At 30.3% G+C, this 15,459-nt stretch overlaps 1 protein-coding gene across 1 annotated transcript in view; it reads right to left on the bottom strand.

The window, feature by feature from the left end:
* Positions 1-15,459, bottom strand: part of Smp_149930 (putative na/ca exchanger) — a gene marked incomplete at both ends in the record, with an annotated part of 70,082 nt that overhangs the window by 21,377 nt on the left and 33,246 nt on the right. The window contains one exon of the mRNA XM_018796565.1: positions 13,247-13,548. Coding sequence (XP_018651694.1) covers positions 13,247-13,548 — 302 coding nt within the window. The remainder of the gene's footprint in view (positions 1-13,246; positions 13,549-15,459) is intronic.

Below are 15,459 nucleotides of genomic sequence, written 5' to 3'. Positions count from 1 at the left end.
TCGATGTACCCAGCGTTTACAGTAAAAATGTAAATAAATATAAGCACCTGAAAAATTAGTAATTAACACATGACTATTTAGAGAGACACAGAAACAAAGAAAATAAAACAATCTCATTCTGTCTACATTTCATAAATTGATGTAAAATACGATTTCTTCATCATCACTGGTCACAAGTTCTTTTTTTTAAAAAAGATTAATTTATGAATATTTATCAGTTTCTGCATAATCAACACACTTATTTACAAATTCTTTATTTCACATTGTATATATAATACAAAATGAATTTGAACAAAAACACAACTAACACATTTTTGATAAGATAACTATTCTTTGTTAACACATTCTATACAATCTAGTACAGTCCAGTTCTTTGCTTTCATATTACTATCTACTTTTCTCTTCTTTTTTCTACCTAATAGGCCTATCTAGATACTTTTTTTTCTAATAAAGTCTCATTACAAATGCACACATTAGCTTTTTTTTAAAAAAAAATAACAGTCAGATGTAAACAAATGATAAACTTCATTTTCTCTTTGTTTATTAACTTACTTTCTTACTTGTTTATTTGTTTGTTTGCCTGTCTCTGGCTACTTTAGTCGAAAATAACCCTTTAGATACATTATGCAATAAATTATCAGTTACTGGTGCCAATTTTCACTTTACCATTTACTATTCAACATATACAAATACATATATTATATTTGTTTAATTATCAATCTCAAGTCTTATGAATTTTAGTTTAGATACAGTTTTGATATGGAATGCATTAAGAAATTCATACATAGAAATAATTTTTGTGTAAAACATAAAGATCTACCGTCGTTCAAGACTTTTTTAGGGAATGTCATATTCAAGAACTTCATTTAAAATCCGAAAACATTCAATAGTAATCAAACATAGTGAAAAATAGATCTATTCATTCAATTTTCTTCTCAACACATCCTTAGGATATCACATATATTTTATTGAACTGTTTGCAAAACTAATGGTACAACGTCCAGGAATTTTTTAAAACAATAGTTTCATCTTGTACGAAACTCGTCAACATACTCTTTTTAATTGTCTTTAAAATACTTGGCATTTTCACCGAATTAAAATACTAGTTTAACATATCTTACATTTTCAGAAAATATCGTGATAGTACAAAGACTATTCACCGTATATTTTTTTAATTTTATAAGGCGCATATATTTAAATGTTGTTATACAATTTCTTTAAAGTTATTAACCACTTCAATAATGCAAAAATCAATACACAATATGGGTAGTTATCAAGTATACATAACAATTAGTAATAACTACTAACTAGTTAGATATATCTTAACCATAACTATTCACAGCTTAATCACTTAGACTGAGTTCTTTAGCTGTATACAATGACAGTTTTAGTTTAGAAAACAAAATGATTGACTGATTTAGTCAGTGTTCAATAAAAGCCAGCATAATAACTTCAGTTTAGGCTTTTGAATTATGACGCAAGTGAACATCAACTCTGGGATGCGGATACACCCATCTGATGAGGCCCAAATGGGACGAAACACGCATTCTGGATTCCAATGCTAGCCACCATCCATCTCTGCTTATAATGCTAATTGCTTAAGGCTACATCGAGGCAATTCTCACAAGATGCACATAAATACTGTTTACGTTGAATTTAACTTTACCATTATATTTCTTCCATTGGGAGTCATAAAACTTTCATTTGTTTTGAAGCTATAAACTATAGCATTTTAATTTAATAGACAAATGATTTATTCTAGTTTAAGCATAGGATTAATTTTAAATGCTAATCCTCAATATGTTTTGTTTCATACAAAACCACTTTTATTACACTGTAATGAAATCTATTCTAAAATCTTTTTGGAATCGTAAACAGTTCTCTACCAGTCGAGCAATGGACTCAATTCCTAGATGGATATCAATATCACTTCATGAGCCAAGTGTTTTGTTCCGAAAAGTACAGCATGTTCTACAATCTACTGAATTTGCAGTCAAATCAGATTGTCTTTGTTTCATACGGAATTAAGATATAGTAGATACCATCAATAACTGATTGGCAATGAATTGAACATTCTGAGATAAAAATTACGCTTTTTACATTATATAACAATTAATTAAGTAAATGTACGTAGATTAAATACACCAAATGCTTGATTTCAATACACTTTCAACATTTTTTAACTTATAAAGAACTAATTTGCAAAATAATCGTAAACCATTTATTATGAAGTAGCTCATATTGGAAATTCTAGTCATTCATATAGTTTAACAACATAAGAATTCAATCAATTAACTTCCATCCATGTATATGTTATTACTTTGTGTAAGACCATTCCAAATAATTTAAAGCACCCATAGATTCAAATAAGTCTGACCAATCTTTGACAGCTTATATATCACTTGCGTTTGCAATGCACAAATTTATAACAAAACTTGATGACACAATAGTCTTATCTACTTTGATATTTCTATTCAAATGTGGCTATGATGAATACAATGACCGTGAACGTTGATCATCAGAAATAAAAGTTCCTATATAAAAACATCACCTCGTTTAGTTCATCATTTAAACTCAACAGATCCATTTTTTATTTAAATGACCATATGAATATTTTGATTATTTTTAAAGTAAATTTTACCACAATGTATTTTTTTTAAAACACTAGGTTTCTACCGGGAAATTGATTGCAAAACTTAATACTTAACAAACTATCAAGCAAAATAAATGAATAAATAAATAAATGGGTGGATAGATATATAAATAGATAGACAGATAAATAGATAGATAGATAGATAGATAGGTAGGTAGGTAGGTAGATAAATAGATAGATAGATAAATAGATAGATAGATAAATAGATATATAGATATATAGATAGGTAGATAGATAGATAGATAAATAGGTAGGTAGGTAGGTAGGTAGATAAATAGATAGATAGATAAATAGATAGATAGATAAATAGATATATAGATATATAGATAGGTAGATAGATAGATAGATAAATAGATATATAGATATATAGATAAATAGATAAATAGATAGATAGATAGATAGGTAGGTAGGTAGATAGATAAATAGATAGATAAATAGATAGATAGATAGATAAATAAATAGATAGATAGATAGAAAGTTCCCACGAACTTTACAGGTAATATTAGCCTCAATGATATACAGTAGTGACCTTTTTTTATATAACATAATATGCATAAAATTATTTTTGAATGAATGTGAAAAATAAAGCATTGAAAAATTTAAAGTCTTCAGAAGTTTGACTAAATTAAATATGCTAACCCTGAACTGTGTAATATATATGTACGAAAACATATACATACGTATATACAACGAGATATAAACAAATTTTGCATTTTCAAATTGGTTTAAACAACAAAAGATTATTTACAGGATTTCAAGTATACATATAAACAAATAAATGGTACAAGGTCAGATATGAATTAAATTTATTCCTTTACAATTCATGTTCTTGTCAACTTAATCAAAGTGAGAAATATTTATTAATTCCTCTTCCCTTATATGAAAATATACACTAAATAAATAAATATGTTTGCATAAAAGTACTAGGCGCTGTACATTTAACTTATAGAAAAGAAAGCATATACATTAAGGTGAACTTTGATACATAAAGTTTGTCTACATTTGTCAAAAGAAAAAACAATTATTACCTACTCATGTGAAGTGTACAAGGATATATTTACCTTTATATACACTTATCAGGCAATACAACTTGCTTGAGAACTTCCTAAAATCATATTGATGATTAAAGTACTTCTCAGGAAACTGTTTAATGTTGCCTCGGAATTCGATCAGTGAAAATATATATGCATAACATTATTATTATCACAATGTCGATTATTTCATTGTATATTGCAAAGTATTATACTTAGGAAGGAATTGGTTGGCCTTAAAAACTAATCTTATTTAAAATTATAAACATTATACAAATTTAAAACAAATAGGGATTGTAATTGTCTAAGATCAGTCCGTGATGTAAATTTTGAAATCCAGCAACCTATGCTAACCCGATTTAGTAATGATAATAATGTACTCACTAATAATAGGTAAGCCTTAGCTATTGAATTTTGACTACGGAGCTCTGATGGTCGAAATTTTGTCACAAGACCTGAAAATCTTTGTTTGTTTGACAAATAGTCTATAATGTAAAATTTGAATATATGAAAATTAGACTACTTTATGTACGTTCCTTATTTTCGGTAGAACAGTGATGGAAAATGGTTTACACACGTATCAAAAACATCCAACAGTTTGATGTGAGAAGATAATTAGAATACAGCATAATCATAGCAGAATTTCCTAGGTTATGTGAAGATAAGACTGACAGGATCAATGTATGTTACGGTAGTCTAATTAGAGCACTTAATGACAATCACTTAATACAAGGGAGAGTAGTAAAACAGTGAGCCGGTTGAAATGGCAGGAATGTTATTTATATTATCACTAGTAGCCCCAAAGTTTGATTCATTGACAGTATAGGGTTGTGGAGATTGTTGAGTTTTATATTGAGGTCATGAAACGATCAATGTTAGACCACCAATGAAAACCTGGGAGCACTGGACTTCCGTTTCTTCTGAGTATTGTACTTCTTAGTAGTATGCATTCACTATCTTATGAGCAGGAGTCAAACCCGAGAGACCACGAGACTGACGGTCCTGGATTCACGTGACAGTGGATACACATAACTAGAGAGTTCAGTAATGGTACGAAATAGAATTCTAGTGCTTCAGTGTTTTCAATAGCCATCTAACATTGACCGGTTCATGATCTTACTTGATTAAAGTGAGTAGATTTCATTTTTATAAATGTGAATCTTGACTATCTGATTGTGTTTTAACTAGAGTACCAATCTTATCGCTATATTTGACAGGTTATCTACCATAAATCTTTCTTGGGACTAAATCTTTTCAAAACGCTTTTCATTTAAAACAATCCATTCATCCAACTGAATTTTTTAAAGCTGTAGTTTCATTGAAAATTCTCTTATTCAAAGCTGAAGAAGAGGTAGTTTTTCTTTACCAATAATATTGTTCTAGGCATTTTACTAGATGTAAATGAAAATTACTTGTTAAAGATTAGTAACAGTACACATTTTTTCATTCCATCAGACTGCGGGTGTTGCCCGAAACAATGATGAATATTTTACAATTAACCACGAAACTCAACAAAGTTAACGCTACCACACATGCTTTAAACGATGCACTTTGCCCTTAACCTGACCATTTTTCGGATTATTAATTTGGATATATAATTGTAGAACCTGAAGAGAACTTATCGAAAAGAATACTCTTCGTTCAAATATTAGTCTTTTAATATATTGTTTAATTGAAGGAATTTTGAGTGTATTGGTTTAATTTCTAGGTTGTATCTGCAATAGATTGATCTCACTTTCTTCACCACTAAAAACTAGAGGGGATTAAATATTCGTTATATCCTACTACGAAACTTCTCAACAGTGTATATACACAACCCCATCAGAGATCGAACATTTAAAACTACTGGGTAGGCATTCAATGGTATAATCCAACTCTAACCAATTCTCTATGAAGTGCGACAACTATTCATTGTCATCAGTAATAACTATTTCACCATTGACAAGTATAAACTCTACTAGTCACAACTTCTCACCAGAATTTCAGAAACATTATGAACTAAGTCATTAATTAGCTGGCTAGTTAGTGTTCTTTGACGATTGATGTAATCCGTAGATTTAGATTGTTTTAATTAGCGGATTCATAATAACATTTGTTGCTCCAGTTTCATTTATCGAACTAATTTTATGAATACCGCAGTGTGTACCTCTAGATTATCCAAACCTTACATAGGTTATATATATATATATGCCCATTACTTTAAAATTAAAGGTTAGTAAGAAACTATTGACATAAATTAATACATTACTATCTTTTACTTCAACGAATTATAGATTGATTCATCTATGATTAATAACATATTAACTAACGAACTAACTAAATACTTCTCAGTTACATATGCTATGTTCACAAATCCATGAACACACACATAATTTCGATTAAGTTTATTTTTTCAATAAAAAATGATTTACTTATCTAATTTTTAGATTTTTACAAACTACTCTATCTCTACTATCTTACATGCATTTATGCTTGAAATTTCATGGTTACATTACTATTGTACATATATATGTATATTGTTCAGTACTTCAGACCATAAACATTTAAATCTTTATATTGTTATATAAATAAATAATCAAAAATGCATAATTTTAATTTGATTTATATGCAGTAATATCAATAAATATAGAAATGTGTATTTCTTTTTTTCAAATTCGAAAGGTCATACTATCTATATCTCTATAGATCTCTCTTTTTTTTATTGAAAAAGATGTATCTATTTTGTGTCAGTCATATCAACAACAACAAGAACAACAAAAAACTTAATTCCAATGTTCAAATCAATATGACTTTATTTATTAGTGTTTTTTTTTTCTTTGTAAGTACAAAACTTTATCTGTTAATTCATCATTGCCAAGTTCTAAGGAGAAATGGAAGTCAAGTAACTGTACATTAAGATAAATTATGTTTTTAAAAATATGCTATTAGGACAAATGGTGAGCAAAGATAGATAGTGGTTAGCAGTGGAATCCGCACATATACCAATTAGAGACTGACCAGTTACAGTCCTAAACATCAATGGGAAGATTCAAACAAACAATACTAAGTAAATTTAAACTTCACCCCATTGCGCAAGCAAGTGGCTATCAGGACTCAGTGGCCGAGTGGATAATGCGATGGCGTTTGAAACGAAAGGAACTGGGTTCAAGTCCCAGAGTGAACATCAACTCTGAGATGTAGGTACATCCAACTGACGAGTCTCAAATAGGACGAAACGCGCGTCAAACTGGATTCCACTGCTAGCCACCATCCATCTTTGCTTACCATGCTTGTGAATTTAGGCTATATCAAGGCAATACGTACAGTATGCACATATGCCAATTAGAGACTGACCAGTTGCAGTCCTAAAACATCAATGGGAAGATTAAATAAACAATACTAAGTGAATTATTAGGACAAATGTTTTATGTCGTCTGAGACTTGTCAGTTGAGTGTAATTTCATTTCCATTTTATTGTTTACGATAAGGCTCGAACCCCGTATCCATAACTTGAAATGCTTGAGTTTCAGAGGCGACTAACTTTTTCAACGCGTATGAAACTTATGTTTGTAGTTTATACGAGTTCGTCTCTTCTTTGGAAAGGGTTATTGTTTATTTGTCTTGTAGTTTCAAAACTCAATGTACCCAATAGCGATATTAAGTGTTTACATTTTTTCTAAAAACAATTTGCAGTGTTTCAGACTTTCTTCACTCTTATTCTTCACAATATTTTTCAAAATATTAAAACATCCTCTAAGTATTCAGTTTTTGAACAAACCATCAAAGCAATGTTCATCTTTTGAAAAAATTCTATTTAGATGATAGTAAGGATGTCGATCAATTAAGATACTACAATAGTTACAACATGTCACGTAAAGTTAATAAATTACTATTTAATTTTTATTATAGGTAGTGTGGATTATAAGTGGATTATCAAGTCTTACTACCATATACTGAACACCTTTGATTTCAGTGCGTGATATTACTTCAAATAATTTTACCCAACTATAACTAATCCTAATTCAGTTTTTATTTTTTAAAAATCGATTGGCTAGATTAGATGTGAAGTTAAACAAATGTTGTTACATTTTTTGACAATGTTGTCATCATCACTATGAGGATTTGAACTTTGCCAACGACATAACCCTTCTATATCATAAATAATGATCAGTACTGACGAAGACTGACAGATTAATACTTGTCACTGCAGAAGTGGGCCTCAACATTTACTAGGGAAAAAGCATGATGTTAAAATACGATATAGTGATCACCAACCAAATCACACTTAATGATCAAGTTCTGGAAGGGGTGAAAAAAGTTACTTACCTGAGTAGTACTACTAATAAACAGGAAAGATCTGATGCAGATGTGAAGGTACGAATAGACAAAGCAAAGACAACCTCCCTGCTAATAAAGAACATCTGGAACTCAAAAGAATTGTTACACAAGATCGAAGTCTATATTTTCAACACTAGCGTTAAAATAGTTATATTGGGTAGAGCTGAAACTTAGAGAAATACTGCAACCATCACCAAAAATGTACAGGTATTCTTAAACTGCTGTCTACACAAAACATTCTAGCTCATTTTGTGGTGTGAGCTACTTATATCGACATAAGTAGTATATATGGTGAGTAAGGAATAGAATATCTGACAGCAGAAGATCGAGAAGATCAAGAAGAGAAGAACAGAAATAAAAAGCAATTTGTGTGGAAATCCAGGAACAATGAAGCCTGAGGCAATTGAAGAACATTTTGCAAATAGTGTATCATAGTATGGTTTTTGTGTTTTACCAAGTAACGTAATTTGAAGGTAGACATTAAGACTATGAACCCCGACTAGTAATCAATAAACAAGTCAAAGTAGACCCGACCTATAAACTTATTCCATAAAGGTTGGTTAACAGCCCGTTAGGATGTAGACGTTAGAGAATGGTTGACTTGAATAAAAGGACGGCTGAAGTCAATAAAATTTACAGCGATAATCAATCATCATCAGGACTACAAGAACGGGTTAATGTAAGAATCATGGAATAACTAAAACGTTTACTTCTACTTGAAGTACGTACTGGTGATGTTTTCTAGAACGACAATAAAACCATCCAGATCAGATAACTTAACACTATCAAACCAGTGATGTCACTCTGTAGCAACTAGAAAGGAGATCCTAGAACTGAAAGGCTAGAAAATTCCTAGCCATTTTCCAACACACCCAGAGAGGAGGTACACCTAAATCAATAATTCTGTCGCCATAAATTGATGGAATTTCCAGAACAATATTCAAGAAATAAAATCTAAAGACCATCAGACACATGTTTTGTTTTAGAATGGGACTATTATGACTGAACAAAAACTGTTATGACTCGACGCAATGAAGAAGAATGCAAAAATGACGGATGGGAATTCATCATCTACCAATAACAAAGGATATATATATATTCTTTCATTATACTGATTTTGAATAAATTAAACTAAGGATTAGCACTTAACAGTTATAAATCAAGAATATAATTTTTAATTGCAAATTTACAATATCATTAAATTGAACTGTTATAACCACAAAATGTAATTTATTTACTGAGTCGATTGGCTATTATTCCTTCATACCGGAAACTTGTCGACAGTTTATTTTCTTTTAAACCAAAGATATCAATTAGATGTGTATAATCTATTAATTATCGCTAAAGCCTTGAGAATGTGACAATATTTATAGAGAAGAATAGAAACCATTAAAATGAAATCCCTTCTCCAATAATATTTACTAATTAAATGAAGCGTAATATAAGTTAATATGAACAGTATTAAATTAGAATATCTCAAATGACGTTAGTCATAGACTACCAACCGACTTTAAAATTTTAAATTACGAAGAAATTCCATTTAACCCTGTTTTCGATTAATATACTGTGTAATATACTGATTAACTTCTATGTTCAATACCTGGAGGTTTATTGAGAAACCGTAGCTAACGGAATTCAACCACGTTGAGTATACAATAGTTATTTAGCTCACGCAATCAAAAACAGCCGCGCAATATCGTAGACTGATTGAAGTTAAACATATACATCATTGCACCTCTTTGAGCAGGCGAGAGGCTAAGTATTCGTGTATGGGACCTAGGGTCCGGGGTTTGATCCCAAATTGATTTGTGGATCTACACTGTCAAGGAGTACCGTACTAGGAAGAAACAGCTGTCTAATGCTTTCTGATTTTCAGCAAAGGACCAACAAAGATTAGACCGTGATATAAATTATGAAAATATACTGTTTGTTAACTAAAATTATCTTTGGTACAAATATAATCAATTCCTGACAATAACAAACTATTCACCATAAATATTTATTATCATTGTATGTATTTTAATTTACCAAAGCATTTTTAAATGAACAGGTAACGATCAACTGCAAAGCTGTTAACAATGGTCAAAAGTGAAGTAATATAGTGGCTTTTTCCTTCCTTCAGCTTATTCTAGTTAAGATGACTTCAGTACTGTGTATTAACTATCATAATCAGTGCTTATTATGATGATTTTTGATAGTAACGACTAACAATAGAATGCAGAAATTAATTTACAAAAGCTACTGAAATAAAATTAAATGAACAATGATAAAAGTTACCTACTACTACCATTTCTTTCTAGCTTATTTCATAATATCCTGATATTCGAAGACTTGGATAGATACAACTTATATTAAATTAGATTAAATATACACGTTTTGGATTCAATCATTATCATGAAAAAAAATTATTTCCTTTGTAAATTATTTTTTGGGCAATCTGAAGTTTTAAATAAAAATAAAAATAGTTATTCAGTGTATTCTATTTTTCAATGATCCTCCTTGTTAAGTCAGTTCATAACAAAAATAGACTTTAAATTGTATGATTTATAACGTGGACTAATTTCTGTTAAAAAATCGTTGAAAATCTGGAAGCACTGTACATCTGTTACATCCTACCATAGAACATTTCAACGGTGTGCATTTATGAACATAGTGGGGATCGGACCCAGAACTCTTAGGTATCATGGAGATCACCTAACCTTTTAGACCACTGAGTCAGCATCCCATCGTCTCCATTTGTAGTTTAAAACTAATCAGTTCTGCAGTGATCTCTTACCAGAACAATGATTGCATTCTCACTAGAGACTTCATTTGAACTAAATCCTTTAAGTTCTAATAAGAACTAGTAAATATTATTGTTCTGCTATCTCTTTAGTGAGATATTTATTATAACGGTCAGTTTTGTTCGTCTACAGGAATGGGATGTTGATTTGTCTTAGATGAATACCTACGCTAGATTCCCTCCCAGTGTCTATTCTACATGACTTCAACACAACTCAGATGAAGAACATATGATTAGCCTGACTAAAACGTAAATATATTTCCACACCAAAAACCGACAACAATCAGTAATAATAAAGGTAGGAGAATATACAGCTCATCTAGTATCTGTCAGACTATCCACTAGTTTGATTAAGCAAACAACCAATCATTATCATCCTTGCCCACACATCAATATCCATCACAGAAAACAATGGATAATGCTTTTTTTAATTAGCTCATTTTTGTAAATATGAACCACTTGGCTTCAACTTACTGATTTGAAAGTTACGTAGTGAGAGTGTAATTTAAATTTCTTAGCTCAATTTCTCGCAAACTTGTGAGTGCCCGAAACTGACGACAAATATGTCCAATGTTTTTTGGTTTTTATTAGCTTTTCGGGTGACTTCAGTTATCTTTGAAATTTGTCACCATATTTAACGATTCCCAATAAACCACCTAGTTTGAAGGGATCAGATAAAAATGAACACAACTATCCAATAATGCATCCATTTGCAATATCATAGCATAGATCACCACCTCGCTACTGTCAGCAACTTTATTTATTTGTATCATTTGATCTTTCTCCATGTTCTGGATTTTAAAATATTTAAAATTCCACTTTTTTTCTGAGATTTTTTTCACCTTTTCTCGGATCGCTTATACTTTCTCAAGACGCTCATATGTACATCTTTCATTGGCATACAACAGACAGTTATGAGAGTTATTGGTTATTATGTAACTTTCTTCTCACGCCCTTGAATATTCAGATATTATTTATTTATTAACTTTTAATTACGCTATCTTGATTGAATATCTATTTGTTAATATATGACAGTTTTAATTGCCCTAACATATTCTCTCAGTTGTTCAGTTATTCTGTTTATTTATATTAACTTAGATTAGGATTTGTAAGTTAGCACCTGTGAAAAAATCTTTCAAACCAATCACCTTGGTCATTCTTATAATTCTGTCAGATTATTACACCGTTATAAAATAACTCAGCTGTTAATAGATACATAGAGTTAAATAAAACACAACTTTCATTACTATTGTTTAAAACACTTTAAACTGAATTACGATGAAAAAAACTTTTATCCGCATTTAGCTATGTAACATTTAGAATAAATCTTCGAAGAACAGTTATACATCAAATAACTTTTTCCAACTCAAAAGAACACTTTAATAGTAAGTAAGTGATTAGAAGAGCTACTGAAATAAAAAGTGACTTAGAACTGTGGTAATATTAAAAATAAAAAACAGCTAATGATAAACTAACTAAAGATACATGTGTATTCAACAGCTGATTCATTAATCATACTTTACAAGTACATAGTATCTTCAGTGCAGTGCCCAAACTGAGATCACAGCAACTTTATTTTACAGCATTAAGAGTACATTAATCTTATCATTTACGTAATATTCCCAATTTGTGACAATATATTTGTTTCACCTTTCTTTACATTGTTTCAAACATACCTAGAAGTTTACAAAAATCATATCTCCACTGTCTAATCATTTTATGTTTTGCTAAACTTTTATGCATAAACGATTCTCTTAAATTTTTTTCCAGCAATAGTCATCAGGATAATGAATTAGCTATCCAAAACAATATGGCACTATGCATGCTTGGTTTAATTATTAGCATATAAAGTAAACGATCATATTAAGTTTACATCATTCTTGTAGCTTTCACAACCATCACTGTGACTTTTGATGCTCAGCCCTTCAGAAGAATTATTTTTCTTTACTAAGTCGTCTACATAAAAATTTCTCAACATTTCATTAATTCCCAAAAAGAGAGAGATTTCCAATCCTCATCATGGCATTCAATACTTTAGTTAGCATACTTATTGAACAAATCATGTAGGCTAAAACGCCAGGTAATCAAATAAATAAGAAATGTTTCACAACAAATGAAATCAAAAAAAGTCTTGTTTAATGGTTAACATAAATAATCAACTGATTCAAGTTAACTTTCCAAAAAATCAGTTATTTCAAGATTAGAACAGACTAACATTTGCTACAAATATATTTTGAGTGGAATAACTTGAATGTAAATATTTCGTTACACGTTTAAACACTAACGTCAGAGTGACTGACAGTCATTTTCAATTCAATTGAATGAACTACCTCAGAGATTGATTAATTTTTACTCATCTAAGTTCTAACTCTTTATAACTATGAAAGTCGTAACAGTCTGAAAATGATCAGAGCATATTTAATAAGAAAAATGTTTTTTTATTCGTTTTTCATTGAAACTTACCATGAACACTGTTGGAGCTATACGTTCATCAAAATTACAATATTGGAATACTAAATATTGAAAAAATCCTGAATCAAATTGACATCCAGGAAAATGTTTAGCAATTAAACAACGAATTTCTGGTTCTGTAAAATTACTAAACATCCGTCGACATATTGATGAATTCGGTGCATCACCTTCAATTTCAGCAAAAATATTACTATCAACTGGACCACGAAAACCAATTTCATTAGTTGGTAGTAAAAATGTACAAAATATGATAATTAAATTGATTGAATACAAATTTGTCAGTAATGAATAAACTGAAGATTTATATAAATTCATTGATATTTAAATTAATCTTCTATACCGTTGTAATAGGAATAGTTGATTAAAATGAAGGGATAAATTGTAGGAATGATTTTCTGTGGTGAATGATTCAACGGAGTTTTCTAGAAAGCGAAAAAAGAAATCGAGAAGTAATAAACAATTTACAAAAATAAGATAAACTAAGTCTTTTTGATAAACCCTAACATCAAGCTTGAGAGAGAGATTTAATAGTCATGATCTGTAACAAAACAGATAAGCATTATCGATCTAGTTGTGCTAGTCTTAAGGATTACATTGTAATAAACTACGAACTAATGACCAAATAGTGAATAATCAACGGAAGAGATTGGAACATGAAAGCAGAATAATTGGGTAGTTTGCTGTTCTAATTGAAGCAGGTCTTTGGAATATGGGATAAAACAGTTCAGAAAAGTCAGTTTATGAAATTTCTTAACCAGAAATTGTCCAAGAAGCATGTTTAACTGAAAACACCTTTGTATGAGAACAACTGAAAAGTGTACAAATAACCTCACGTATTTGGATATTATCACAAAGTAGCTATTTATAGAAATCATTTTGAAAATCTCATTGAAAAGTTCACACTGAAAACGTGTATACATATATAAGATAACGGTTCACAAATGATTCACAACCATAAGAATTAATTTCTATACATAACACCTCAAGATAGAGTAATTCATAAAGAAGCCTGAAAAATGTATTAATTGTGTCAGAACTGTATATTGTATCCAATTTTATTTGCCTTCTAACAACAAGTAATAACTTCCACCACCTGTTTCTGACTGAATAAGTGATCTAATAGATTCTCATTGTCATCTTAAGTCATTTAAACCAATCTCTATAGTTATGTGCAGTGATGAATGGCGACTGGTAATGGAATCCAGGAAGCACGTTTCGTCCTATCTGGAACTCGTCAATTGGATATACCTACATCCTACAGCTGATGTTCACTCCGAGACTAGGGTCCAGTACCGTCCGCTTCAAACTCCTTCACATTATCTACTTAGCTATTGAATCCAGATGGTCGCTTATAATGCTTTTGACTTATAGTAAGATCGAAGCAATCCGTACTGGATGCACATATGTCAATAAGTGACTGATCAATTGCAGTCCTAAACATCAAAAATGGATAATCTCTATAGTGTAGGTTATGTTATAAATAATAAACAAAATTTTATTATTGACCATCATTTAGAATTACCATACGAAATATATGTGCTTACTAAAGCTAGACTAGCCACTAGCTCTACTAGTAATCAACTTTAAAATGTTATTCCAAGAGTTCTAATGCGAATCTGTGATTAGTCCAGTTTAACTATATCGGGAGTGAGACAACTACGCAATCTTAACATTGGAAGATAGTTTTGTTTTATCATGAGTTGATTGAATTTAGACATATATACCACCAAATGATGACTGAATGTTCTGAAGGTTAAGCTCTTATCATTAAGCCTAAAATATCCCGGTTTCTGTCCCCAGTAGGGTTGTGAATACTCATCGTTGAACAGTTCTATGTTCGGAAAAAAACATATGTATAGTCTTTCTTCATTTTCAATGGTTATCTATGCTCCATAAGTGGCGTAAACTACTTAAACTAGTTGATAACACAACGATTAGAGCAAGTATAAATTAAGACAAATCCATTTTCTACATATAAAAGATAGTAGTAAACTTCCACTAAAGTTTTATATCCAGTAAATTTTTACTAAAATCTATCGAAAGATGTTCTCTTTTCAAATCAGTTGACAATTCTCTCTATTAAAAAACATGCTTTAATGTAATGTTTCATTTGTTTTACACATATCTCTTAGTTGAAAGCATGAGTCAATTGAAGCTAGACCACTATGGAAAACCTGGAAGCAATGGACGGCCGTTTCGTCCTA

This window comes from Schistosoma mansoni, chromosome 4 (assembly GCF_000237925.1).
Source record: "Schistosoma mansoni strain Puerto Rico chromosome 4, complete genome".
Taxonomy (NCBI): Eukaryota; Metazoa; Platyhelminthes; class Trematoda; order Strigeidida; family Schistosomatidae; genus Schistosoma; species Schistosoma mansoni.
This window is presented reverse-complemented; position numbering and strand designations above follow the sequence as displayed.